This window comes from Cladophialophora immunda (genome assembly GCF_000835495.1).
Source record: "Cladophialophora immunda strain CBS 83496 unplaced genomic scaffold supercont1.1, whole genome shotgun sequence".
Lineage (NCBI taxonomy): Eukaryota > Fungi > Ascomycota > Eurotiomycetes > Chaetothyriales > Herpotrichiellaceae > Cladophialophora > Cladophialophora immunda.
In genome coordinates this window covers 357532-383704 of record NW_015622541.1, presented here as the reverse complement: position 1 = coordinate 383704, position 26173 = coordinate 357532, and the positions used below count along the sequence as shown (strand labels likewise).

At 52.7% G+C, this 26173-nt stretch overlaps 8 protein-coding genes and 1 non-coding gene across 9 annotated transcripts; 2 read left to right on the top strand and 7 right to left on the bottom strand.

Annotated features, from left to right (window-relative positions):
* Positions 1 to 365: 365 nt before the first annotated feature.
* Positions 366 to 1558, bottom strand: PV07_00120 (UDP-glucose 4-epimerase GalE; the record flags this gene model as incomplete). Its single annotated transcript, XM_016386541.1, has 2 exons — positions 366 to 1458; positions 1530 to 1558. The coding sequence occupies 2 exons, from the start codon at positions 1556 to 1558 to the stop codon at positions 366 to 368; spliced, it is 1122 nt and encodes a 373-aa protein (XP_016253469.1).
* A 308-nt stretch (positions 1559 to 1866) lies between these two features.
* Positions 1867 to 4423, top strand: PV07_00119 (uncharacterized protein). The gene has a single exon (XM_016386540.1). The coding sequence runs from the start codon at positions 1956 to 1958 to the stop codon at positions 4230 to 4232; it is 2277 nt and encodes a 758-aa protein (XP_016253468.1). The 5' UTR covers positions 1867 to 1955; the 3' UTR covers positions 4233 to 4423.
* PV07_00118 (uncharacterized protein) lies at positions 4269 to 7710 on the bottom strand. Its single transcript, XM_016386539.1, has 3 exons — positions 7166 to 7710; positions 6983 to 7104; positions 4269 to 6931 (listed from the first exon to the last, which is right to left on the bottom strand). The coding sequence occupies exons 1-3, from the start codon at positions 7261 to 7263 to the stop codon at positions 4887 to 4889; spliced, it is 2265 nt and encodes a 754-aa protein (XP_016253467.1). The 5' UTR covers positions 7264 to 7710; the 3' UTR covers positions 4269 to 4886.
* Positions 7711 to 8023: 313 nt separating this feature from the next.
* PV07_00117 lies at positions 8024 to 8140 on the bottom strand. The gene has a single exon (XR_001622136.1). It is a non-coding gene; the product is annotated as a 5S ribosomal RNA (ribosomal RNA).
* Positions 8141 to 8243: 103 nt separating this feature from the next.
* On the bottom strand, positions 8244 to 9682 carry PV07_00116 (hydroxyacylglutathione hydrolase). Its single transcript, XM_016386538.1, has 3 exons — positions 9429 to 9682; positions 9183 to 9270; positions 8244 to 9110 (listed from the first exon to the last, which is right to left on the bottom strand). Exons 1-3 carry the CDS (start codon positions 9586 to 9588, stop codon positions 8450 to 8452), a joined length of 909 nt encoding a protein of 302 aa, XP_016253466.1. The 5' UTR covers positions 9589 to 9682; the 3' UTR covers positions 8244 to 8449.
* Positions 9683 to 9792: 110 nt separating this feature from the next.
* On the bottom strand, positions 9793 to 11917 carry PV07_00115 (uncharacterized protein). Its single transcript, XM_016386537.1, has 2 exons — positions 10387 to 11917; positions 9793 to 10291 (listed from the first exon to the last, which is right to left on the bottom strand). Exons 1-2 carry the CDS (start codon positions 11320 to 11322, stop codon positions 9887 to 9889), a joined length of 1341 nt encoding a protein of 446 aa, XP_016253465.1. The 5' UTR covers positions 11323 to 11917; the 3' UTR covers positions 9793 to 9886.
* Positions 11918 to 13902: 1985 nt separating this feature from the next.
* On the top strand, positions 13903 to 16369 carry PV07_00114 (uncharacterized protein; the record flags this gene model as incomplete). Its single annotated transcript, XM_016386536.1, has 4 exons — positions 13903 to 14154; positions 14204 to 14470; positions 14522 to 14554; positions 14608 to 16369. The coding sequence occupies 4 exons, from the start codon at positions 13903 to 13905 to the stop codon at positions 16303 to 16305; spliced, it is 2250 nt and encodes a 749-aa protein (XP_016253464.1). The 3' UTR covers positions 16306 to 16369.
* Positions 16370 to 16377: 8 nt separating this feature from the next.
* PV07_00113 (uncharacterized protein) lies at positions 16378 to 17725 on the bottom strand. The gene has a single exon (XM_016386535.1). The coding sequence runs from the start codon at positions 17687 to 17689 to the stop codon at positions 16694 to 16696; it is 996 nt and encodes a 331-aa protein (XP_016253463.1). The 5' UTR covers positions 17690 to 17725; the 3' UTR covers positions 16378 to 16693.
* Positions 17726 to 18340: 615 nt separating this feature from the next.
* Positions 18341 to 24429, bottom strand: PV07_00112 (uncharacterized protein; the record flags this gene model as incomplete). Its single annotated transcript, XM_016386534.1, has 6 exons — positions 18341 to 22869; positions 22919 to 23080; positions 23216 to 23811; positions 23861 to 24082; positions 24131 to 24275; positions 24339 to 24429. The coding sequence occupies 6 exons, from the start codon at positions 24427 to 24429 to the stop codon at positions 18341 to 18343; spliced, it is 5745 nt and encodes a 1914-aa protein (XP_016253462.1).
* Between the last annotated feature and the right edge of the window lie 1744 nt (positions 24430 to 26173).

The window sequence follows — 26173 nt, the reverse complement described above, 5'->3', positions numbered from 1 at the left end:
ACCATGCTGGATGGCTGAGATATACTCCCATACCAACGACTTCGACATGCTCTCATTGCACTCTCTCTCCACTCTTTGTCCTGTCTAATGCTCTCTCTAAAGCTCGGGGCTCTCGAATGCATAGACAGCGTCTGCATCGTCCTGTCTATCTTGACCCGAACAGCAAGGCAGGGCACCAGTCCAATGGAAAGCTTCCATACAAAATGTTCGTGCAAACCGCCAGCCCATTCATTGCTCACCGCCGATACATTTTGCGTCCAGGGTATTCATTTCGTGTGCATTCGCCCGAGCCCATCCACCAAAACCGCAAACAATCCAACCCACGTAACAACTGACCTCATACCTCACAGCACGCATAGAGGGGTTCAGTTGTTCTTCTTCAACGCATCCAAAAACTTCTGTGGCGGTTTCTGCCTATAACCCTCTGGATTATTCTCGGTCCATTGCCACAAATCTGCACAGGCGTCCTCCATCGTCCTGGTCGCCTTCCAACCAAGCTCTCGATTTGCCCGCGTCGGGTTACTGGTCAGGTCCAGTACGTCACCGGGTCTTCTCTCGACAACTTGGTAAGGTAGCTCGCGACCCACGGCTTTGCTGAATGCCTTTATCATCTCGAATACGGTAGAGCCACGCCCGGTGCCGAGATTCCAGGCCCGAACACCCGGCTGATGCGTGCGTAGGTAATCTAATGCCTTCAGGTGGCCTGCAGCCAAATCGAGGATGTGGATGTAATCGCGAATGGCAGTGCCGTCATGAGACGCGTAGTCGTCGCCAAACACAAGCAATTTTTCTCTCTTCCCCGTGGCAACTTGCGCGAGCAATGGTAAGAGGTTGTATGGAACTCCTGAGGGGTCTTCCCCCATGATCCCGCTGGGGTGGCTTCCCGCGGGGTTGAAGTATCGCAAGAGCCCGGCATTCCATTTCTTTACCGCGCCTGGGTCGCCTTTCTTTTGGGCTTTTGCGCGCTCGGCATTGATGTGGTCGGTAATCATCAACTCGGAAGCGAACTTGGTGTTGCCATAGGGATTTGTAGGACCCAGAGGGCATTCTTCTGGGATGGGTATCATACCCGGTACGCGGGTGGCGTCGCCATAGACAGTGGCGGAAGAGGAGTAGACAATATTCGTTACGTTATGTCGTGCCGCAGAAGACAGGAGGCAGAGTGTGCCATAGACATTGACGCGGTAGTAGTCGAGGGGAATCTCGCCGGACTCGCCAACGGCTTTCAACGCGGCGAAGTGGATGACACTGTCAATGTCCGGGTGCTTTGAGAAGACATCATCCAACGCCTTTTCGTCTGTGATGTCAACATTGTAGTATTCGGGTCTCTTGCCGCAAATAAGCTCTATCCGATTGAGGACTTCGGGGGAGGAATTGTAGAGGTTGTCGACAACGACGACCTTGTAGTCTGCTTCGAGAAGGGCCAAGGCTGTGAAGGAGCCAATGTACCCGGTGCCACTGAGAAGAAAGAGGGCATCAGTCTCTGTCTGTGCTGTTTCAAAGAGGGGGTTCAGCCTGGCCTGACTTACCCAGTGATCAAGCAGGACCCCGCAGGCATTTTGTCAATGAAGCACGTCGCTACCCGAGACAGTCTGGGCGGGGCAGGTGTGTCTGCGCAGGGCAAACTGCGCTCTTGGAGATCAAGCTACAGGTGGGCGCTGAACGGGCGCCTTTGTATGCGGAGTGCGGGAGAGAGTGAGCGACTCGAGACCATAAGGTAAAAAAAGGGGAACTGATTTATTGTCAAGGGAAGCTCCCAAAAAGATCTTCACACCCTTGTTGCTGCAAGGGACCAAGTGGAAAATGGTGGCATGGTGAACATCCCGCAGGCGGAAAATCCCGCCCATGCATCCATTTTCCCCACCAAATTTTGACAGTCGGAGAACTTTTTTTCCTCCGTATGCTTTGTCCGCAACTGCTTCGGTAACTGCGCCTAGTCGACTGAAAACAGCCTCATGATGGAGGAGCCCTCGAGGAAGAAGCTCAAGACGGCGGCGAAGTCTACCAGACCCTCAAATGACCCTCGAATCACAGACCCTCGATTCGCCAACATCCAGTCCGACCCCCGATACCGCCTTCCAGGCAAGAAAAACAAGGTCAAACTCGACAAACGTTTCGCCCGGGTTCTGGAAGACGAGGACTTTGTGAAGCGAGCCAAGGTCGATCGGTATGGCCGCCCGCTCGAATCCAACGCAGAGAGGAAGCGATTGAAACGGAAATACGAGTTTGACGACGAGGAGGGCGAAGATGAACAAAGTGATGAGCCGGACGACGATGATCAAGTGCAGGAGGAGTTGAGCAGGATTGAGAAGAAGACCCGTGATCCTTTGCGAGAAGGGAGAGACACAGACTCTGAATCCTCGTCTGATGAGACCACAAGCGATGAGGAATCGGAGGAGGAAGAAGCTGCCCTGGAGGAGGAAGTTGGCATTGGTGCTACGCAGCAGACAGACGTCCCGACCGGCGAAGTCACATCTCGCATTGCCGTTGTCAACCTCGATTGGGACAATATACGCGCCGCCGACTTGATGGCTGTCTTCAGCAGTTTCCTCTCGACCTCGGACTCCCTGCTCAAGGTCTCCATTTATCCTAGCGAATTTGGTAAAGAACGTCTGGAACGTGAAGAATTGGAAGGCCCACCCAGAGAAATCTTTGCGAACCCTCCAAAGGAAAACATTAATGGAGACTTCTCTGACGACGAAGAACAAGGAGATGAAGACATCAAAAAATCCATACTGAAACCCGACGACGGCACAACCGATTTTGACTCCACAGCCCTGCGCCGCTACCAACTCGAACGCCTTCGGTATTTCTACGCCATCTTGACGTTTTCGTCACCAAGTGTGGCAAAACAAATCTATGATGCCGTCGACGGCACTGAGTATCTGCGCACGGCCAATTTCTTCGACCTCCGCTTCGTGCCTGATGACACTGACTTCTCTACCGACGTTCCGCGTGAAGAATGTGATCGAATATCTGACGATTACAGACCGAATGAATTTGTGACAGATGCGTTACAGCATTCCAAGGTGAAATTGACGTGGGACGCGGAGGACGGGGGTCGGAGAGAAGCTGTGGCAAGAGCTTTTAAAGGCAGCAGGAAGGAAATTGACGAGAACGATCTCAGGGCATATCTGGCTTCAGATGATTCGGAGGACGACGAAGAGGAGGAAAATGAAGTTGCGGCAAGCAGCGGTCCAACTTCCAAGAAAGAAGCAGAAAGACAACGTATGCGCACACTCCTTGGCCTCCCACCCGAGCCGGAGAAGAAGTCATCCAAGAAAGAAAAAAGGCCGGTCGGAGATATGCAGATCACGTTCACATCTGGCTTGAGCGGTGGCACTAACGAGACGAGTAAAAAGAAATCGGTGTTTGAGAACTCGCCAGAGCCAGAGGAGACGACGCTCGAGAAGTATGTTCGAAAAGAAAGAGAGAGAAAGCAGAAGCGCAAGGAGAAGATGAAGAGTGCGCGCGAGGGCAACGGCCCCGACACCGAGGGCGATGCTGATGATCAAGACAAGGGCGACGAACAAGCAATTCCAGCTGGAGAGGAGGACGCGGACCTGGGATTCGATGACCCCTTCTTCGCGGAACCGTCAGCTGCGTCGGAGAAAGCGGCCTCCAAGAAATTGAGAAAGGAAGAGCGCCTGAAGAAAAAGAAGGAGCGCGAGGCCGAGGAGGAGGCGGATCGCAAACAGCGGGCGGAACTTGAACTGTTGATGGCCGACGACGACGCCGATGAAGCCGGGCCCGACGGAGCCAAAAAGAGGATCAGACACTTCGACATGCGGGAAATCCAGAAGGCCGAGAAGGAGGAGCGGAAGAAGAACAAAAAGAAGAAACCCAAGGCTGCGAAGAAGGGCGACGCTCCAGAAGACGCGCCAGATGCATTCCAAGTGGACACCTCGGATCCGCGTTTCTCGCGACTGTTCGAAAGCCACGAGTACGCCATTGATCCGACGAACCCGAAATTCAAAGGCACCAAGGCCATGCGTGCGCTGTTGGAGGAAGGGCGGAGGAGGAAGCACAAAGGGGACGAGAGGTCCGGCGCGTCGGAGCGGCCAGGTAGAGGGGGAGATGATGACGATGCTGGTGGGAGCAAACGCCGCAAGGACGGGCATGTCGAAGCTCCCCCTCGGAACGGTGGCGACGGTGCGAAGAAGCCTTCGGATAGTGGGAGTGGTGATGTCAAGAGGCTCGTGGAGAAGATCAAACGCCGCCAGCAGGCATGAGAGGCATATACATACTCTGTATATGCGAACAAACCACAACCGAGTTCTATTGAGCTTGGGCATGACTAAATATCCACACTATCGAGCAGTGGGAGGTAAGCCATCTTAACTGAGCGATCACGCTGGGCGAGCCTTTGTAGGAGAAACAGAAGGAGAGACAGAAGAACAATTGACTTTGCATTGCTACTTCCTCCGCTTCTCGAATTGCGATTGATCCTCTCCCTGTCCCCATCGTGGATATCAGCACGCCTGATTCTGTCCCGTCAAATAAGTACTGGGCACTCGGTGTTCTCTCGCCGTCGCAGTTCAAACTTTGCCTCGGGCTGCATGTTCTGTGAGTCCAGAATGAATGCGCTACGTACAGTCCTTGTCCTCGCCGCACTGGTGGTTTCGATCGCATCCCTGGGTCGCTCGCATCCGTCTTCACCAGAAGCTTCGGTGAGCGGTGCTGGCGACAACTCTTCCCTCAAAAGGTCCGTTGCGCTGGCCGATGCTCACCGCTGCAGTTGGTTTTATTTTTTTGCAAGTTCTTGCAAATCGCTCCGTCCCGTGCCGTTGCCAGTCGCTTTGTTGTCGCCTTCGCTGTCGCTTTCATCTCTTTTCCCCGGAAAGAACCCACGCTGGTAAACTTGTCCCCAGCTCCGCCTTCCCTCCTCACCGATACGGCGGCATCCCTGAATTCCCGGCACCACCCCTCAGTCCCAGTCCTCTACCGCCAACTTCACCATACATCTCCATGAAAGCCCGCTGTTGGGCTGCTGGATCCCCCCCGTACCTAGCAGCGGGATGATTTGCCAGTCCGCTTGGAAAGCCTGGCGGAGGGCCTGCATTCATGAAGCCTGGAGGAGGGTACATACCCGGAGGAAGGTTTGGTGGCATTCCAGAAGACTCTGCGGTGTATTTTCGTTGTGGCTGTGGTTGCTGAGGCCGCTGCTGTTGCGGTAGAGTCGGTAGAGTCGGGATTTGCTGAGGCTGACTATATGGTGGCCCTGACATACCTCGGGGCAGGTTCGCCAAGCCGGGAGGGAGGGACGGCTGGCGCGAAGGCTGTGGTGGTTGCTGTGGCTGTTGAGGAGGCCAGCTTGGGTTTTGTCGTGGCATCTGGTCGAGTCCAGGAGGTCGCTGAAGGCCAGGAGGAAGGGCTTGAGGTGGTTGTGTTGGCTGCATTGGTCTGTGTGGAGGTGCTTGGCCACCCAGAAGCGCCATCAGAGGATCGACCGAATACGCGGGCTGCGTGCCGTTGGTCGGCCTTCGGGCAGGTTGTTCGCGCTGTATCTGTTCGCTTTGGTACATGGCAATGGGTGACTCATCGAATATTGGGCCTCTCGGCTCCCTTCGTTGTGCCATTATTGGATCTTGTTGTGCCTGGATGGGCGAAATCACCGGCCCTCTTTGTTGCGCCGCACGGTTGCTGGGCTCCGGAGGTAGTCCAAACATTCCCCCTCCGGTAGGAGGCGGTGGTTGCGGTTTTGGCGCTAGAGTGGCTTGACGGAGCAAAGTCAAGAGTACTTCATCTTTGGTGATGCTGGACTGCTGTCGTGTGTGCGTAGGCTGCTCGCTTGGCGATTTGTTCTCTATATATCTTTCCTGAGATGCAGCTGCGTGGATCTGCTCAGGCGGTTGCGCTTGACCTCCCGACTGGCCTGACAATAACCCCCAAAGAGTAGGCGTAGGGGGTTTCGGTTCAGGTTCGGTCTTTGGCTCGGCTGCCCTCGCATATAGTGGCGTTCTCGGTTTCGATGCCTCTTGATTTTGAGGAGTGGGGTTGTTACTTCGTGTCTGCAACATTTCAAGAATGCGAGCAAATCCGGCTTGATCAGCATTCGTCGCCGAGGCTGTTGAGGCTGTTGCTTGGGCGGAGGAGGGTCTTTCTGAGAAGGATGGTTGAGCAGGAAATTCAATCTGCTTGTTTTGTTCCGTTGCAGGACTAAACAGCGATGCAAAACGTGTTTTCCCATGTGACTTGGCTGGCCCGGCCTTCTGTTCTGTCGTCTTGGACTCGAATCTGGCGAAGAACTTGTCCATCGAGTCATCTGGCTCGGCAGAAACGACCCTCTTGACTGATTTCTCCTCCGCTGGTGGACTGGTAGCAGCTGTCTCAACCTTGTCAGCTGGTGCTGTGCTGCCGGCCTTCATCCTTTCTTTCCAACGCTGGAAGTCCTCCTGGGTACGGGCTTGAAACGGTTCCTCGGGTTCTGTTGAGTCCATCCATTCGGGTTCCGCCTCCACTTTGGCAGCGCGCTCTCTGTCCCAGTCACGGTCCCTGCCCCGATCACGACGCCAGTCAGGTGTTTTGTCGTCCTCAGCATCTCCGTTATCCTTTTTGAACCATGACTGTGATAGCCTCGCCCTCGACTGTGTCTCCCTCCGGAATCCGCGTGGCGTATCGTCCTGTTCGGTTTCTAGGTCTTGATCATTCCTGTCTCTCCCTCCCCATTTTGGTCTGCGCTCATAGTCACGACGACCTTCAGTCTCCAGTTCTTCGCTCTCTTGACGATTGCCGTAGCGACCATTTGTTTGGGTATACCTCCGCTCATGGTGCCGGGACTCGGACTCTTCGCCATTTCTGGATTTGTCGATTAACGTTGATCGGTCCTTGGTGTTCCCCGAATCATCTGCTAGATCTTGCGATTTGCTGACGGCGCGGGCATTGGAGGCGAATGATCGTCGGGGAGGACCAAGAACTATGCGGTCGGGATCTGAAAATATCGTTAGTTGGAACAGGTGAGGCAAATGTCCTTGAAGCGTACCCGTAGCTGTTCGACGCTGGGTATCAATAATGGTCGGTCTTTTCTGAAAGGGGTCACTTTGTGCAGGTTGGTCTTCTTTGACTCCTCGAGCTATAGGCCTTCTGCCACTCAGTTCTTGTGCACTGGTCAAACGTCAGTTATGTTGATCCTACTTCAACCATGAGATCGGCATGTATCCCATACCCCATCCATTCCTCTATGGGCGGTAGATTTGGAGGTTTACATATGAGCGGCGATGCCCGCAGCTTCAACAGATCTTCGACAGAATATTTTCCAGACATGATTCGCAGCGGTAAAGGAGTAGTTCTCGCATCGGTTTCGAGTGGCGGCAAAGTAATTCGGACAAAGAGGACGTTTTGAGTCGAGGAGATACCGAAGTGAGGCCCTGGTAAAAGGCGGTCGAGAAACCAGAATAGACAGGACCCGGCCTCACCAGGAATGACGCCGACGCAGATGAGGTGTTGTTTCTCAGAGGAAAGGGTCGGTGTGGTTTGTCGGCTGGAGATTTTGTTTCATGCGGAGGAAATTAGGCTGTGGAGAGGGGCGATGTCGCGAATATCGTACACTCAGGACAAAGCAGGGCGAGGTGGAATCGTTGAATATCCGTTTCAGGGCTCGTTTCAAGGTTGGCTCAGGGGGTTCAAATGAGAATCTGATTGAATGTTGTGGTGCAGGCTCTGATATGTGACGTCGAAAAGCCGTTTTGAGGTCTGCCGAAAAGGTCGAGATACAGCCCCGGAAGAGGTTAAGAGCGCAGTGCAGCACTCCGCGGCCGGGGGCCAAGTAGTTGTGCCCAGGACTCCCGTGGTTGGCAGCGGGACTAGGCGCCACAGGCGCCAGCCACAGCTGTCACGCTTACAAGTATGCCTGTCACTGGCGGCCAACCTAGGTTGAATCAGGCATATTATTTCAACCCACCACATTGGCCGACCTCAAACGGCCACCTCCAGACAAAATAAAATAATCAACACACCCAACTACCTCCAATATGGTTGCTGTTGTAGAGTGGGAAACAGAATCATCATACCGACAAAAAACCAAAAACAATCAACAATCAGGATTCCCACCTGGTCACCCACGGTAGTACTAACTGATCGGCATGTGGCTTAAGTACGGCTGAGCGAACGGGAAGCCCTGTTTTCCACATCCTGTGGTCGATTGCGGAAACATTTGTGCTTTAGTAACTTATATATTTCAAAGCTTGTTGAAAATAACTAATCGAGGTCTTGCAGCGTGCCTCCTGACGATATAATGCTAGCCACGCCCTTTGACTGACTAGACTTGTATAGGTATCTAAAAGAACATTGGGTTCGCATGTGGTACTAGAGTTATGTTCAATATCGGTGGACGTAGTAGAGTATTTTTTCCACATCAGTCCCAAAGGGCGCGTCAAACCCAATGGCCATGTCTTTTACATGTCACTCTGCCCTTTTGGGATTCATTTTTACACATAACTATCCTCATCCACTAGCTCTTATTCTTCATCTCCCTCAATTGAGCCATCACCTCGCTGGGGTCCGTCTTACCGGTGGCCTTCTTCATCTCCTCCGTCGTCACTCGCATAAACACATTATATTCCTTTTCCTGGCCAATGGTAAACTTGCCCTGCGTTTCCCTATTTTCGTCCGCAAACTTCTCCAGCTTTTTCACCGCCTCGTTATTCCCGTCGACTTTTGTCAAGAACTTAACGTTGGATTTGGTGTATTCGTGCCCTGGGTAGACCTTTGTGTCGTCCGGCAATGACCCCAAGATCTCGTTGAGGGCTTTGTTCATCTCTGTTCCATTGCCCTCGAAGAATTTACCGCAGCCGCCGATGAACAAAGTGTCCCCCGTGAAGACGACTCGTTCGTTGGTGGACTTGTCCTCCATGAACCAGCAAATACTATCCTGCGTGTGGCAGGGCGTGTGTAGGGCGGTCACTTGGATATTCTTGCCTATCGAGAATGTCGACCCATGCGATGGGGTCTTTGTGACGGCTTCACAGTCCTTGCCTCCGATCACGGGTATTTGGGAAGGCAATGCGGATAGCATCTTTTTGTTTCCTCCCGCATGGTCCCAATGATGGTGTGTATTCATGATCGCGGTAAGGTTCAGGGACTTGGATTTCTCCTCGAGAACAGGAAGGACTCTAGAAAACGAAGAAGCATGAACGTCAGTCTTGGTTCTCTCCTATTCAGCACTTGGGAAGTCTGAAACGTACTCTGGAGGATTTGCTGGATCGATGATCACAGCATCCTTGGTTTCATCATCGCTGACCAAGTACGCATAGTTGTTGGACGAGCCAACCCCTGAATAGCACAGAATGTTAGCATTTGATTCCATTCTTCCATGTCACAGCTCAATGTCGTGTCCAAGACATCCGGAGGTGTGAACAGGCGTCTCTTTTCTCCGATTCCACCAACTATGACGACTGGTAACACAGCTGCGAAGATGCGGGCTAGCGTACACATTGGAATACTCAAGACATGCATCTTTCTCACGGGCTGCTGCGCGAAGTCCGGTATACGCGACGAGATTCCCAAATGCGGGGTATTTGCAGGACGGATGAACGTAGCAAACGCGGCGGTGGTAGAGAGTATGGGACGGATAAGGCGTGAAGTGATCATGAGAAAGCGAACTCGAAGTCCCACCTGATAGTAAGAAAGGGAAAATTCGTGCAAATATGGTACGGCGATAGTGAGTTCGCTCGCGGAGTACCTGGAGTGCCTGGTAAGATGCGGAGGAGATTCGGAAGCGGGCACCGCGCAGCTCCAAATCTTGTGCCCGGAGCTGACGTCAAATCATATACAAGTACATAGTAATCAACGGCACTCCCGTTCCGCAATAACGATAATCTCAATCTCTGATAGTGACATAGAACACGGGCAAAAAGGTATTCTATACGTCTAGTCATATCTGCTTGTATCATGCTGCCGTGCCGTAGTCCACATGATGGTGGCTTCGTCTCCTGCTCAGGCTCAAATGTCCGCTCTCATGCAATAATCGCTGGCTTTGAGCCATATCCACAACTCGATCTTTGCCGACCATGGCGGGGATCCAACCTCTCATCCATCCATTGACTCGCTCCCAATGACTATATCCATGTGAATCTCTTACCTTGACGATTCTGTCTTCTCGCTCCCCATACATGATGAACTGGACACCCATCAAGGCATCCATCATTAGCACTCCTGCAGCCCCGAGAAAGAACGGAGCTGCTCGGGCCACCCACGCCCATCTTTGGTTTCCATCTCCGTCCACCCAGCCGTGATGTCCATATGGATCGTAGTCGCTCCACGCATTCGGATTGGTGATCAAAGACGCAGAGTACTAGTGCACCATATTAGCTCCGTGACAGACGTTGAAACAGGAAAGAATAACTCCCGGAAATGCAACATGGCTTTGTGAAGAGACCAGGGACTTACAAAGAAATTACCACAAAAGGCAGCAATGAATAGTAGAGGGGAGAGGCCGGCAGTTGACTGACGTTGCCAATTCTTGTATAGCTGAGGTAATCTTGAACCCAGGTATAGGAAGGTTGAGCACCACGATAAAATAGTGCCGGCAATCTCAAGGGGAGTGTCGACGCGGAAGAGATGAATGCCGTGCGCATAGTGGTCAGAAGGAAAAGGTACTGGAGCAGCTGCCACATTGGAAGCCAAGGACGCCATGGTTGCTGCGTAGAGAAGAGTGCGCGGAGAGGGTGAAGCCATCCAACTCGACCCAAGCTTATCTCCGTAGACGATATCCTGAGGAAGAGTACCTTTTTTTTCACCGTAGTTTACGGCGGAAAAGTGAGGAACATTGACGTCTGTAGGATCTGATCGTTTCGGTGTATAGTCTTCAGGCTCGCCCAGTAGCGGGGCATCACTGGCGAAATTCGAGTTGATGGGCGACAACCCGTTGATTATAGCACTGTCCGCATCGTCGATATCGCTGCTCCCTGTGGAATGGAGACTTTCCTCGTATATCCACTTTGCGGCGTAACTGTACCAGAAGTATTGAAACACTAGACACATATCAACGAAGACGTAGTAGGTCGCCACGATGATCTGCCAGCCGGCCTGCTTGGTGAATATGGCTCCGAGGAGATTGGCCAGATCGCCCAGTAACCACTCGCTCAGGAAGAAGATCGACAGGCCGGCAGTCGACTTGATGTAGTAGTTTTTGAAAATCTGTGGCATCTGTGCGAATAGCCATGACACTATTGACAGTGTGCCGAGGAGAGTAGAGAGCGCGGCGAGAGGGGTGGGTATGCAAAAGCCAAGGTATAACGATAAATCGGACAGGATGGGAGAGGTCGGCGTGCAGTGGTCTGGTAGAGCGGACGCCGTCAAGAACGGTATGTAAGAGGCAGCCATTGCGGATCGGTTCTGGCGCTGCGCTCTTGAGGGGTATAAACAACTATGCAAACTGAAACTTGCTTATCATCACTGTCGAACCATCTGCGAAGGTGCAGGTGTGGTAGGCTCTAGACGCCTCTGGATCTCTCTCGCTCCGCTTCGTGGCGACCTGGGTTTTCTGCTCGTATGAACAACCAAGGCCCAGGGACATATGAGGCTTCGCCTGAACGCTCTCGAGGGCTTGTGCTGCGAACGAAACAAGCACTGTGCACTCGTACTGTGGGTTCGACTGAGAATCGGGAGGTGCTGTCGTGGGGAAGTTAGGTTCTGGGATTTCGTGAGTAGGGTCAGGAAAGACTGGAAGAAAAGGAGTGAAACAAGCAATGCAGAACGACGAATGCGCTGTAACAACGATGCAGACTGATGTGTGGCAGTGAGAGAGTGTGAGCGCAGCGCAGGCGTGTTCCGAAAGTTGGCATGACAGAGACAGAGGCAGTAGACACAGGCTAGGGGACCCGATAAGGCAGTCACACCCCCCAATACAGGCAGAAAAGGGAGCCTCAGATAGGAACTTGAACCCTTGAGATCGAGGCTGATTCGGCGCGGGCAAAGGGACGAGCCGAAGAAGTTCGGGGCCACCATGGCGATTATGTGCAGATGACATAGCGGAATGACTGTGAGAATAGGTCAGATGGGCACTGCCGGGCCTTGAAGGACAGGCCAGCAGGGCGGATTTGGTTAGATCTGGAGCTTCGAGCCCCCCAAGGCAATGCCGCATGACGGGGGGGCAGAGGGTGATTTGAGGGTGATGATCATGGGTGGAGGGTGGAACGAGATGAAGACAGGCGGAATTGCACGCGACCGTCAACACGAAGCGACACGAACTGATAAGCCTCTGGCGAGGCCCGGGCGAGGGCCTGATTGGTGGCTGGGGAATCTCTGGGCGTGGGAGGAGATCGCCGACTCGGCCTCGTCGGCAGCCTCCCTGGAGGCACCAACTGAGGCTACAGGCAGAGGGGGCCGAGGAGCCTATTACCTACGAGCATTGCCCGTGGCCAGCTTGCGGCGCCCATCGTCCTCGCTTGATTAGCCCTGTTTTCCCCGGGGAACCTGCCCCAGGTCCTGCAAACCATGAGCTGTTTGAGTTTCCCACCTGTACCAAGTCCACGCATGGGGCACAGCAGTTGTCGCGGCGCCCGAGGCTATTACATGATAGATTGGTATCCTCCTCCCGATACTTGCTCGCGAGTCGTCGTGATGAGGGAGCCAGACATCTCTCTTTGAATAGAGCGTGATATTCACGGAACGCAACATCGCCCCTTCTGCCCCTCCAATCATCATATTGTCCAACAATAACCGCCATCCAATCTATGAATCAGACCGCTCTTCGTCGTCCAATCGTTGGTGGTTCTCCAAGACCCAATCTTCAAACCTCTCAAGGAGTTGGTTGCTGAGGCACGCCGATGACACCCGTTGACAAGAAGTCTAGACGCCGATCATGGCAGAAATCCGGGGAGCGAGTGTGCGACAACCGGGAGGCTAATTGATACTGATCAGCTGGCCTCGAGAGGAGATTTGAGTTCTTGACAAGGGCAGACTGGGGACAAGACATGCATCTCTGCGCCCCAATCCCAGTCTCAGCCTTGCCATGATCGCAGCCTTGCTGACATAACAATGTATCCCTCAGACGACAGGCTCATAGGTATCTGGGGGCCTACCCGAGGAGATCGGACCCGTCCCAGCGCAGACCACGCCGTTCGGAGGTCCAGTCAGCACTGTCGAACGCGCCCTCGACGCACTCTCAGTCTCATGGCCTTTATCGTCCAGCAATCCACCAGGAAGAATGTTATTCCGAAGGAGCTCGAGGATCACTTTACCGGCACAACGTCACCTCAACCACCACCGCACCCAGCTCGCCAGATACCCAGCTGCTCCGTTCCCTCTCGTACGAGGCAGCCAACGCCGTGCGAAGGGAAACTCTTCCATTAACAAACATGATGCTATGACGGATTGCCATCCGCCGTCCCCGCTTCTGTTCCGTGCCAATGGACACTTTCGGATCGGCGTCATGATGCAACGACTTATCCCTCGGATTTGTATTCCGAATTTCATCTTCACTGGTGAGCCTCCTTCATGGGCTTACCTTGGTGCTACCTGCTGTCAAAAATTGCCATCCCTCAGGATACCATGTTCCTGATACGTCTCAGCCATGACGAAATCCCCATCCTGTCACCGCCAGAACAAGGATAATGTGGAACCATGCTCAGAGTCTGCCTACGTCAAAATGGCCGAACGGAGTAGTTTTTGCCAGTGTCCTCAACACGCGCTGTAGTCATTGCAATGAACCGCTGCTACCAATGATGCTCTCACGCGCCCTGCTTATGATGCAACAACTGCTCGCTTACAGTTCGGGACAAAGTCTACACACAGGATTTCAATCGGCAGAGATGCCATTGGTAGGGACCCCGTCTTTGACAATGTGCAAAACGCGTCAAGACTCAAGTAAAATCCCCGCTCATTGCTGTCTCACTTTTCCCTTTATCTTGCTATCATCGCTTCTCTCTTCCGCTGTTTCGACTCTCTAAACAAATGCAGAGAATGGCCTCTTCCGTCGCCAACACCGTTCGAGAGATTGGAAATTCAGCCGCCGAGTCCGTTCAAAGCATGGCTCAGAATAAGAAAATCGCCGACCTCGAAAAGAATAAGAAGGATCAGCAGGACACCAAGCAGAACACTACCACTGACTGGGGTGCCAAAGTCTCAGATGTTGACCACTGGCTGAAGATTGCCGATGACAAGAGCGGCAGAATTGGGCCTTCTTTCCTTGAAGACCAAGTCGCCCGAGAACGCGTAAGTTGTGCCGTTGTGGCCTTTGGCCATAGATTCTAAGATGCACTAGATTCACCGCTTCGACCATGAGCGTATTCCCGAGCGAGTTGTCCACGCACGGGGCGCTGCTGCCCACGGTCACTTCAAACTCTTTGAGAGCGCCGAAGATGTCACCACCGCCGGAGTACTGACAGACACATCGCGAACCACTCCAATTTTTGTCCGGTTTTCCACAGTGCAAGGCAGCCGAGGCAGTGCAGATACTGTGCGTGATGTCAGAGGCTTTGCTGTCAAGTTCTATACCGAAGAGGGTAATTGGGATATTGTGGCCAACGATGTAAGCAAGCTTTACCGTTGAGAGGGTCCATTGGCTGACTGAATGTTCAAGATTCCCGTGTTTTTCATCCAAGACGCCATCAAGGTGAGTGCGAGGAATGTCTTCTTGCACAACGTGGTCTAACCAGCTTCGCTCAGTTCCCGGATCTCGTCCACTCCCTGAAACCAGAGCCGGACAATGAAGTCCCCCAGGGCCAAACGGCTCACAACAACTTCTGGGACTTCGTGTTTCTGCATAAGGAGGCAACCCACATGTTCTGTTGGGCCATGTCCGACAGAGGCATTCCTCGTTCCTACCGGATGATTCAGGGCTTTGGTGTCAACACCTTTGCGCTCATCGATGCCAAAGGCGAAAGAACATATTGCAAGTTCATCTGGACACCCGAACTCGGTGTACACTCTTTGGTTTGGGACGAGGCCCTCAAATTGGCCGGCCAAGACCCCGACTTCCACCGCAAGGATTTGTGGGAGGCCATCGAGAACGGAGCCTACCCGAAGTGGAAATTTGGTCTGCAGTGCATCAAGGATGGCGACCAAGATAAATTCGACTTCGACATTCTTGACGCTACAAAGGTCTGGCCCGAGGAGCAAGTGCCCATCCGCTACATTGGTGAACTGGAACTCAACCGCAACGTTGATGAGTACTTTGCCGAGACCGAGCAGGTAGCCTTCTGCACCAGCCATATCGTGCCTGGCATTGATTTCAGTGAAGACCCTCTCCTCCAGGGCCGGAACTTCTCCTACCAAGACACTCAAATTACCCGGTTGGGCGTGAACTGGGAAGAATTGCCCATCAACCGTCCAGTCTGCCCGGTTCTGAACTTCAACAGAGATGGCCAGCTCCGCCACACGATCACGAAAGGCAAAGCCAACTATTGGCCCAATAGATGGGAAGCCAACCCACCAACGAGTCACAGCGGGACAGGCGGATTCGAATCATATCCAGCGCAGTATCCCGGCATCAAGGCGCGTAAACTCACCGAGAAATGGAAGGACTATCTGTCACAAGCGCAACTTTTCTTCAATTCCATGTCCGACATAGAGAGGAAGCACATGATCGAGGCCTTTTCCTTTGAACTGGACCATTGCGATGACGAAATTGTCTACGAACGCCTCGTCACCCGCTTGGCAGAGATTGATTTGTCGCTCGCTCAGGCGGTGGCCAAGAACTGCGGTGCAAAGACCCCTGAGAAACAGACTGTTCCGAATCACGGCAAGAAGGCCAAGGGTCTCAGCCAATTTGACTACATGCCCCAGGAGCCAACGATCAAAGGCCGCCGCGTGGCCATTTTGATTGCAGACGGCTTCGACATCACGGCGTACGAGGCCATGAAGGCGGCAGTCTTGGCGCAGAGCGCCGTGCCTTGGACGATCGGGACCAAGCGCCAGCCCATTGTGGCTTCAGACGGCTCATCGCAGGTGAAGCCTGACCATTTCCTGAACGGCCAGCGATCCACCATGTTCGACGCGTTGTTCATCCCTGGCGGCGCTGATTCCATCAACACGCTGAAGGAGATCGGCCTGGCGCGATTCTGGGTCAAAGAAGCCTTCGGGCACCTGAAGGCTATCGGCGCCGTCGGCGAAGGGGTGAAATTCGTGCACGCCGCTCTCACCGAGGTTCAGAATGTAACGCTGGCATCTGAGGGAAGTGATGGCATTGTAGATTGGTACGGTGTCGTCACAGCTCAGAAACCCGACGCGGGAAGTGGTGTCAAGGAAGGTGTCAAGATGATGAAGGAAGCCAAGGACTTCACGAGCAAATTCTTCTGGAACATCTCCCAGCATCGCAATTTCCCGAGAGAACTGGATGGCTACGCAGAGCAGGTATCCATCTAGACCAGCGGCAAGATTGCATGATGGAAAGAGTCGGTGAAGGAGGCAGGTTCATGGATGTGTGGGAAAATTGCTCCGGTATCTTGGTCGGCTCTAGCATTCAGTTCTCACAATATGAATAATGAGCAATCGCCGGATCAACTATGTATGAATGGGTTAGACTTTAGCCTTTCAGGCATTCCGTACTCAAAGTATTTCCACCTGGGTAGGACAGAGTTGAACTGCCTCCCACTTTTGCCTCCTTGTTTGCCGCAGATTTGACTGTCTTACCACAGCCTCGCCCCACAGCCTCGCGATAAGCCCCCCTGTTCCCCAGCCTCGCGGGCGACCACGGAGCAAGGTCATCAAGCCATCAAATGACCCCCTTTTTTCTCTGCACTCATTAAATTGATCAACTCAGGCCATCTGGCGCAGGCACCTCCAATGATCCCTGCATGACCTGCACGGCGCTGCCGCTCAAGAGGACCTCCTCGATCTCCAGCCGCCCGCCATCCGCCGCGGCGGCGGGCCTGACGCCGACGTCGACGAAGATCTCGCTCCGCTGGCCCATCTCCACGCCCTGCACGATCGCGTAGCGGTGCCGTCCGGCCCGCCCTGCCTGGAGGGCCAGGTACGCGGCCAGGGCGCAGGCGGCGCTCCCCGTGGCGGGATCCTCGCGCGAGCCCAGGCACCGGGTCCGCAGGCTCCTCCGGACTGTTGTGTCGGCGCCGGACGCGGCGTCCGAGGCGGAGGCGGAGGCGGGGTCCTGGGGCCCCGACGTGTCGACGAAGAAGTACGTCACCACAATGCCCTCGCGCCAGCCCGCGTCCAGGCCCGGCGCCGACGTGTACGTCGCGTCCCGCCCGACCAGGTTCTCCGTCGCGGCGGCCAGGGCGGCCAGGTCGGGCAGCCGGGCCAGGATGAAGGTCATGCCCCTGACGATGCTGACCACGGGGTACTGCCCGAACGGTTTCCCGGCGTACGGCGCGTTGTGGACGTGCACGTTGTGCGCGACGGAGATCTGGACCCCGTCCGCCGCCGGGTCCAGAGTGATCGGAATGCGGCCTGCCTTGGCGCGCAGGGCTTTCACGTTCTTGCCCGCTGCATCGTCCCCGAGGAGGCGCAGGAGGTAGTTCGCCGTCCCGACCGTCGGGTGTCCCGCGAAGGGCACCTCGGCGTGGGCCGTGAAGATGTCGACGCGCGCGGCGTGGTCGTCCTCTGCGATGTCCGCCGGCGTTTGTTCGTGCAGGAAGACCGTCTCGGAGAGGTTGAATTCGCGCGCGATGCGTTGCTTCTGGCTCTGGGACAGCGCGATATGCCGCGGAACCTTGACCAGCGCCAGCGGGTTGCCCGTGTACCTCGTCGAGGTGAAGACGTCGAGGGTCACGAAGGAGAGGTGATTAGCCATTTTGGTCGCGGGGTCCGTGTGTTTCCAATGATTTGGTAGACGGGGGAGTGTGTAGGGAAGATTTTTTAGAGGCTGAGCAGAGTGTGGATACATAGGTTTGTATATCACTAATACGAGACCTTTTGCGCGTTATGACTCACGCTTCACTACCCCGACCACGAAAACCTGGACATTCCCCAGTGGAGCTGCTATTGGTAGTAGTTGCTGTTTCAATCGTTTAGTATAGAACTAGCATCTAGAATATTGCTGCAGTCAAGTTGAGTGATGGAGCAAATGGGCGTATGGCATCCTACTTTGGTACATGCGTTGGTGGGCAGGACTGCAAGATCAATTGATTTTCCATGCTCGTAATCTGCATCAGTACCCATCAGCGGCTTGTGATTTGAGAGAGAGAAATTGTTGGACGGATTTCGGACCTATATCTTGTGCGATGATGTGTCATGTCTATGTTATACACATGGCGTCTGTGAAGCGCTGGTGTAGCCCCCTATTGTTTGGCGAAGAAATCCTGGAGCCATGATGATCTTATCCTCGATATACCTGGCTCTCTTGGCTGACACCATCATTCCCATTTGCGTAATGCCTTCGTCATGATATTTTTTGCAGCAGGCATCAAAGCGATTCAAACCGCTCCTGTTGTCATGGTTGTCCTCAGCTCGGATCAAGCTCAGTCGGGCTGAGAGGAGGGAAGCGTTGACGCATGTTGCTGAGCCAGGCTTCTCGGATAATTGTGATTTTCTCTTCGCCGTATTCATATTTTGGTTCCATCTCATTCCAGTCATCCTCGCTGACCGTCAGAAATTCGTGGCCCTCGCACAAGCAATCCTCCGGTTGGCGCTCATCTTCGTACCTGCCGAAGCAGGACTCGCATAAATCGATGGTACAGGTTTGACATATGCGCAAAGTTGCTGAAGCGGCATCGATGTCTTTGCGACATGCATTACAAACGTAGTTCCATACAATCAATTGTTCCGATAATGGCCTCGTCAATATTAGAATGCCAACGCGGGCAAGCTCATATTCCTTCAGAAGGATCAAGCCACGGGTCAAGTTGCCCACAATTTCGGGGAAATTGTAAGCATCAGATATGTGGATTTTCTGAAATAACGATCTCATGGCTCGCTCTTGAGTTACTTTTAGCAAAATTGGATCCGTTGGCTCAAGTGATTGGCTCCAATTGCCCATTCTTGCCAAAAGGGAGGGTGACGTTGCGGCTGTGTCCAGTGCGGATCGTCCAAATAAATCCGTGATGGTTGGATCTCCTCCTGCATTGATCAACAGATCAATACATTTGACATGGCGCCTTACTACGGCCTCCAGAAGTGGTGTAGTGCCATACTCCGATATAGGGTCGATAGGAACTCCGTGATGGATTAAACTAGCGACGATATCTTCATAGCCACTCCCAGCGGCTTCATGAAGCGGACTGTATCCCCACCTGTCAAGCCGAGATGCATCAACGTTTCTCGCAAGCAACCAATTCAGAACGTCATTGTGGCCATGATGCGCAGCAACGAATACTGTCGATCGCCCGAGAGAGTCGAGGGTGTGAACGTCATGTCCGGCCTGAAGAAGAAGATCCAAGATCACAGGATGGTCGCTTCCACATGCATAATGAACGATGTCGGCACCAAGACCATGATCCTGGATGGTATTTGGCTGGTGGCTGAGAAGACTTCGGACAACATTAAGGTGGCCGGCATGTGCCGCAAGAGCGAGAGGCGTTACTCCAGCGAAAGTTGGGGACAAGGGATCCAGACCTTGAGCGAGAAGTCGCATTACAAGACTGGCCATTCCGTACCGTGCACCTTCGTGCAGAACCGTAAAACCCCTGTTATTGGTTGTATGGATATTGGCGCCTTGGCTGATCAAGAAACTAGTAACAGGTTGCTGGTTGTTTGATATCGCGCGCATAAGGGGAGTGGAGCCGTCACGATCTTTGAATTCTATGTCAAGGCCCTCTTGAAGAAGACGTTTCAAGACTTCCAAGTGCCCCTTTGCTGCTGCTTGGCCCAAAGCAGTGTTCCATATCTCGACTGGGACTTGTTGCTCGTGTAATTCCTGGATGATACGGTCCACTGCCTGTAAATGGCCATTGTAGGCGGCAAGGTCCAATGGAGAGGATCCAAATTTTGTGCGCGAAAGAGGATTGGCCTGCTCTCTGAGGAGGAGATTCAGCAAGTCCACATGGCCTTTCTCGCAGCACACATGCAGCGGAGTCCAACCCGTCGCACTTGACGTATTAACAAGAGCCCCTCCTTTTATTAATCGAGCTGCAATGTCCAATCGTCCAACACTCGCAGCTTCATGCAATACAGTCCACGATTTGTGAGTGCAAGCGGTAACATCGAGACCCAGATCCAACAAACGATAGACCAATTCATGTCTCCCGTGACGGATCGCATCATGTAGTATCGTGAAGCCCTTGGGTCCCCGGCAGTGGATGTCCGCACCTTTGTCAAGCAACTGATTCACTGTTGCTATATCGTCTTTGACGATTGCAAGGTATAATGGTGTCCACGACTTCCATTGAGACTCAAGATTGATGCCACTTTCAATAAGCAGTTTCACCACATCACGGTGTCCACGATCTATCGCGGCAAGTAACATAGGTCTCTTCTCTGCCGTTACGAAGTTCTTATCAGCGCCGTGATCCAGGAGAAGCCGCACCACTTTAGCATGGCCATTCGCAGCCGCCGTTGACAACGCTGTGACACTCGTCGACGGAATTGTGTTCACCGATGCACCCTCAGCCAGAAGCAGATTGACGATGGATTCGTGTCCTTCTTCAGCGGCAATGACCAAAGGCGTGTATCCGTCTTCAGCTTGATCGTCAATACCGCAACCCGCCTCTAAAAGAAGTTTGCATGCCTCGTAGTGACCACCATACGCTGCAAGGTGCATTGCGGTCTCTCCTCGTTTTGTTTTGTCACCCAGCCAGATATCGTAGCCAAGAAGGAGCGTTATGCATTCGGCAGAGCCATTGAAAGAAGCAGCATGCAAGGGATTCCAATCTTCCTCTAGCTCTCGGAAAACTTTTACTCCTGCGTTAAGCAAAAGCCTTACTTTGGGAGCAAAACCGCGTACTGCAGCTGCGAGCAAAGGTGTTTGACCTGTGTTCGTCATTGCGTTAACATCGGCCCCCCTTTTCAGCAAGATCTCAACAACCTGCTCGCTTGCATCTCTTGTGGCAAAGTGTAGCTTGGTGCAGCCATCAGTTTGACGTCTGGCGTTGATATTCGCGCCATTGTCGAGAAGCGCTTGGACTATGCCAAAATCGGTTGCCAGAAGCAGCGGTGTCTCTCCATCTGACATCTGGACCTCAATGTCGTCCGTCAGCTCCAAGACGGTCTTGAGTACATCAATGTCATCCCCCTGCGCAGCTCTATGGAGAGCGTTCATCCCCTCACAATTCGTGGCATTTGGATCGGCACCCCGTTGTAGGAGGGAGTTTACCATTTCTGGCAACCCTTGGTATATTGCAAGGTGTAATGCGGTATTCCCCTTTGAGTCTCTAGCCTCAACTGTGGTATTCAGGTTATGGATCATCTCATCACCTGGAGCTATCAAGCCCATTGTCCCGAGGCTGTCACCACCAGCCTCCAGCCTCGAGTTTTGTAACAAGTTCTTCATGTCAAAGTACACTATAACATGGAGGACAAGGTCTTCACTCAGAGAATCGTTGGGGAACCAGGTGTTCCAATATTCGGAGGGCCGGAGACATGAGTGGAGGCGTGTAATATTTGAAAGGCTGAAAAACCGGCGGATTGTTTCTTTATAAGTGTGAATTCTGTCGGACGAGCTGCGGACATGCAGTGGCCAGTACGCCAGGGCATAAGCCAAGAGAGGGTACCTTTGGGCGTCTGACTGCTCGTCTCCCTGCGGTATCTCGACATCCTCCAACATCAAGTAACGTAAGCACATCTCGGCGAGTAAGGCGTGGCCAGCCGGTTGGTCGATCCCATTTAGCCCTTGGTAGAGACTCTCGTGCAAAAGGAATTCTCGTGCGGTGGGGTGGCAAATCTGGATGGTGTTGTCCACAATTCGTATCAGGGTCCCGCAAGCATTCTTGCATGTATATTCAAACCTGAGGTCGGAGCGACGGATGAGTTCTTGATGAGAAGTGCAGCTTTCTGGCAGCTCTGTCATGGCCAGTGCAAATGCGTTTGTCGTGAGAGGCTGAGCCGAGCACAAAAGTATGCTGAAAATCCTTGCGGCTCTCGAATAAAGGGATTCCTTGCCCATTATTCTCTTCAGTGCTCGGTGATACAACCCTTGAATGTCCGGCGGAACGTTTTTGAAGCGGTCGAGGACGTCATGAAAGGACAAAGAATCCTCGTAGTTTTCCAACTGATCTAAGATTAGACTCACCCACAAGAACATCCCCTCTGCTCTCTCATGGAGAAATCTGCTGGTTAGTGTCGAGACATCGTCGGGAATCAGCTGCGCAGAGGTCATTCTTTCGACCCGGAATTTGACGTATTTTTTGATATCCGGATCAACATCTTCTCTCTCAATTTCAATCTCGTTGGTCAGAAGACCAATTTGCTTAGCAAGCCCAGTAGGACGGCTTGTCAGAAGCATGTGGACCTTCTGAATGTAAGGAGCATCTTCGATCCTTTTGTTCAACAACCCTCTCTCGATCATCCTCCAGAGCAGAACCTGGGAAGTATCCATGCACTCATCCAAACCGTCAATGACACAATGCACACTCTCAATCTGGGAATTTTGTAGAGCCGTTAGAAAGATATCCCATAAAGAGTCCGGGGGAATTTCAGAGTCTTGCTCAATGATCCTCTGATGCTGTGAGAAAAGAGCTTCAAAGAGACTAGGTCGGCCTTCTAATAGCTGATACACAAAAGATTGAATAACTGCCAAAGCTGAATTATGCCCCGGCGAGTCATGGCAGAAATATTCGAGGGTAATGGCGCAATTGTTAGTAGCAGAATTCTTCTTGGTCTCTGCGATTATGTACTTTGCCAATGTCGATTTTCCCTGACCTGGAGGGGCGACGATCAGGAGAATTTGAGGGCCGGGGTGCGCAAACCAGTCTTGGTATTTGGATTTTGTGTCAATCCATTCACATGTTCCATCGTGTCGTTCTGTCTTTTCGTTCTTGACATTGTAGATCGTGGATGGATCAACGCACAATTTTCCAATGAAGGCACGGTATTGCGCAGCTTTCGTACCTCAGTTCAGTTGTTGACCAATCTAAAGTTCACAACTCACCAGTCACGATTGTCGACCTCGCTAGTTCAGGGCGTCGAGTGCGGACTGAATCATCTCGAGGAAAAAGCATCCACATATCTTCCGTATCTAGATTTTGACCGGTAAAGGCCAACTGAGTATTCTGTGGGGAAGGTAAATGTCTCGACAGCTGGCCTTGGATTCCTAGGCAAATTTATGAGTTAGGGAAATCAAACATCCTGCCAGCAAACCCCAATATGAGAGATAATGACTTGAGGCCAGTGGATACGGACCCTCCAGATGAGGAGATGTTTGAAGATGATTCGAGAAGCAACTGACCTGTTTCATCCAATGGCTTGCTCAGGGCTCTGGCGGCAGAACGCACTTCTTGTTTGGTTGCAGGTCCGTCTAGGTATTCGAATGTCACGCTTTGGATATCTCCTAGCTTTTTCCATTCCGCCGGGCCAATCTTCTCTAGGCCGATATCGACGCTGAACCTGAAGTAGACTCCTGGGCGAGCAGCAAAATGCGAAACCATTGCATCGTGGTTCCGTCCGCATTGCACGGCAATCTTCCTGCAGGCAGCGACGATGTTTGTCGGTATCTTGCTTTGGAAGAGATTCGCGGAAGGCACAGGGCTTAGTGACGAAGAGCCGCTGCCGATACTAACGAGGCAGTCGATACGGCGCCCTTGGAACACGCTTTCCGCTTCATTCAACAGTTCCAGGACAGGGTTATTGTAGCCTAAGCCCCCATCAAGAAATCGTTCTCGTATCCCTGCCCGAATTGTTATTTCTGTTTCCTTGAAAAAGGTAGGCGCGGCGGTCGTCGCCCTTGCAGCGTCCCGGATCGAGCATATGCCGATAGTGCTCTCATCGTATGTACGAAGTCTCCTGGCGCGGTTCATTGTTGCAGCTGGTACAGCACACACAAAGCTGCGCATTGGTCAACATGTTGCAAATATATGCCGGGCAGATCTCGTACACTTTGCAGGCATCTGGCCTCGTATCCAACATTCTATCGCCTTGCTTTTGTTCATTGACAATGTCGTCTATTGCCTTTTCGAGTTTGGCGAAGTCAAATCGGCCGTCTTGCAGACTCAATCTCGAACGGGGACTGCCAAAAACAGATTCGGCAAGTTCGGTATACGACTCGATGCAGTCGGAAACTGTCATCCGGAGCCGTCCAAGCATGATGGCGATTAGACTAGTGTGGTAAGCCACATTTTACATCGACTTTTGTGTAGCGACTCACCCTCCAGTGCTTGTTCCGCATATCATGTCAAAGACATCGCAAGGTTTGAGCACACAGGAGCTCGGGAGGTTCATCTCTTCTTTGAGAGAGTTCATCAGGCATTCCAGAATGCATAGCTCTGACAAGCCTCGGACGCCCCCACCATCTACACATAATGGCGGTTAGAAGCGTGAGCATTGCATATCAGATTTGCTGGTTAGCCACAGACCCAGAGAGAGAAGCCTGACACCACTCTCGTTTTGACGGAATGGAAGCCTTCCCGCCGGTGCCGCATGCGACTCATTCCGTTTGGTCGCCATGCTCACTTGGCAGATGCCGTACAAGCATCCTCAAGAAGTAAGCGTTCAGCTGAAGGATGTCCAGAGATCGTGAAGACTCATGTTTTCTCAGTGAACGGGTCAGGCTGAAGAACACGCCAGAAGCTCTCAGCCGAAGAGGACATGCGGCTGAATGAGGGGTCGCAAGTGGCTGAGTTTCAGGCAGCATTCGGCTAATTCGTGTGAAGTCCTGATTCGTGAGTTCCTCCATCACCACCTGATTTGACAGACACCCGGTGCCCATCACAACGGAAGCGCCAGGTCGTCCACGTGGCGTTTGCAATCAGATCCCCGGGAAAGATTCGGATGGTGCCCAGTTGCCCCTTTTGTCTATATTCTTCAGTAGGATAACCCACAACAGCGGAATCATCAAAGCTTACAATACAAATATCTAACGACATATCAGTTTGAGGACATGGAACGGCCAGAGTGGCCAGTGGGTCATCTGGGCGTCTAGCTATCTATAATACCAAGGTTGGTCTCTCATACCCCAGATTTGAGCTGGAAGAACTGTGATTCCATCATCAATCGGCATCTGCCCGGAAAGGTAACGTCAAGAATCCGAAGCTTTCGGGTGCCCAAGTAAGGCTGGCAATGCCATGCCAGATGTGGTCTCTTGGAGACGTTCTCGCTATTGATGCTCCGCAGCGCCTCAGAGTAAGCACCGCCGGATGGATACCTACTTCGCCAGGTACTGCGGGCTAGGACGGATCGCGACTAATGAAGATTATGAATCTAGATCTACTCCGTAAGGGAAGTCCAAGCAATTTATGGTTTCCACGCATGGCAGAGTTTGTATTTTGGACCATATTCCTCCGGTCTTCATGTTGTTGACTTCCATAGACGTTGCTGACCGCTTGTGACAAATACAGAGATTTGGAATCAAATGCAACAACTGATGGCTTTTGCGAGGGGTGAAAGGGGTGAATGCGAAGGAAATGTTGTAATGGGCTACATATATAAATAAATAAAAGATATTCCGGCCACGAGGACAAGCCAGTTCACTTTTCGATCCAACAGATCTTTCAACAACTCGGGCATTGGCGCGTCAAAATGAGATTCCATCTTGTTGCACTGATCTCTACCCAAGCAGTCCTGTCCATAGCAAACCCGGTGATCCGAAGGACTCTGCATCCGCGTCAATCATTCCCTTCCGAGTTCAACCCTGATCCCCAATCTGGATTCGATGACCCGACCATCGACATCGCAGACCCCTCCTTCGCTACCGCCATTCAAGCTGGCTACCAAGGTCCCTTTGCTTCATACGAGCAGCACGAGTTAGTTGGGCCTGTTGACCTTCTTCGGAACGGCCACGTCAATTATGGCGTGAATCCGAATTTCACTTTGCCCTTGTACAAAGGAACATCAGCAGCCAACACAACATATTGGTGGATTGTGACGGACACATCGGACGAAGGCAATGCGAAGCAGCTGGGCGTCAACTTTGCACCGAAGCTCCGTTTTGCTGCTCAAGGCCAGACCGGTGATGGACTCAAAGGTGCAGAACAACTCGAAATCGTCAATAATACCGTCTTTGGGCGCAAAGGGATGGTGGACTTTTCACCGGTGCGGAAGATTGTGCCAGGCAATCCATCACCGTTTCCTCCGCAATCGGTACAGCCTGGCAGCGTCGGAGACAGTTTTTACACACCGCTGATCCAACTGACCAACGCCGGCTACGAAGTGTGGAATGCTCCAGTAAGATTCCATCCTTCAGGTTTAGGAG

Coding starts and splice junctions, on each gene's coding strand:
- PV07_00115 (XM_016386537.1), bottom strand. CDS start 11,322: ATGGCTGCCTCTTACATACCGTTCTTGACGGCGTCCGCTCTACCAGAC. Junction 10,292..10,386: donor CCTTTTGTGGTAATTTCTTT/GTAAGTCCCTGG, acceptor ATGGTGCACTAG/TACTCTGCGTCTTTGATCAC.
- PV07_00118 (XM_016386539.1), bottom strand. CDS start 7,263: ATGTCTGGAAAATATTCTGTCGAAGATCTGTTGAAGCTGCGGGCATCG. Junction 7,105..7,165: donor CCCATAGAGGAATGGATGGG/GTATGGGATACA, acceptor ACGTTTGACCAG/TGCACAAGAACTGAGTGGCA. Junction 6,932..6,982: donor CCAGCGTCGAACAGCTACGG/GTACGCTTCAAG, acceptor CGATATTTTCAG/ATCCCGACCGCATAGTTCTT.
- PV07_00113 (XM_016386535.1), bottom strand. CDS start 17,689: ATGGCTAATCACCTCTCCTTCGTGACCCTCGACGTCTTCACCTCGACG.
- PV07_00119 (XM_016386540.1), top strand. CDS start 1,956: ATGATGGAGGAGCCCTCGAGGAAGAAGCTCAAGACGGCGGCGAAGTCT.
- PV07_00116 (XM_016386538.1), bottom strand. CDS start 9,588: ATGATCACTTCACGCCTTATCCGTCCCATACTCTCTACCACCGCCGCG. Junction 9,271..9,428: donor TGTCTTGAGTATTCCAATGT/GTACGCTAGCCC, acceptor TGTGCTATTCAG/GGGTTGGCTCGTCCAACAAC. Junction 9,111..9,182: donor GATCCAGCAAATCCTCCAGA/GTACGTTTCAGA, acceptor TTCGTTTTCTAG/AGTCCTTCCTGTTCTCGAGG.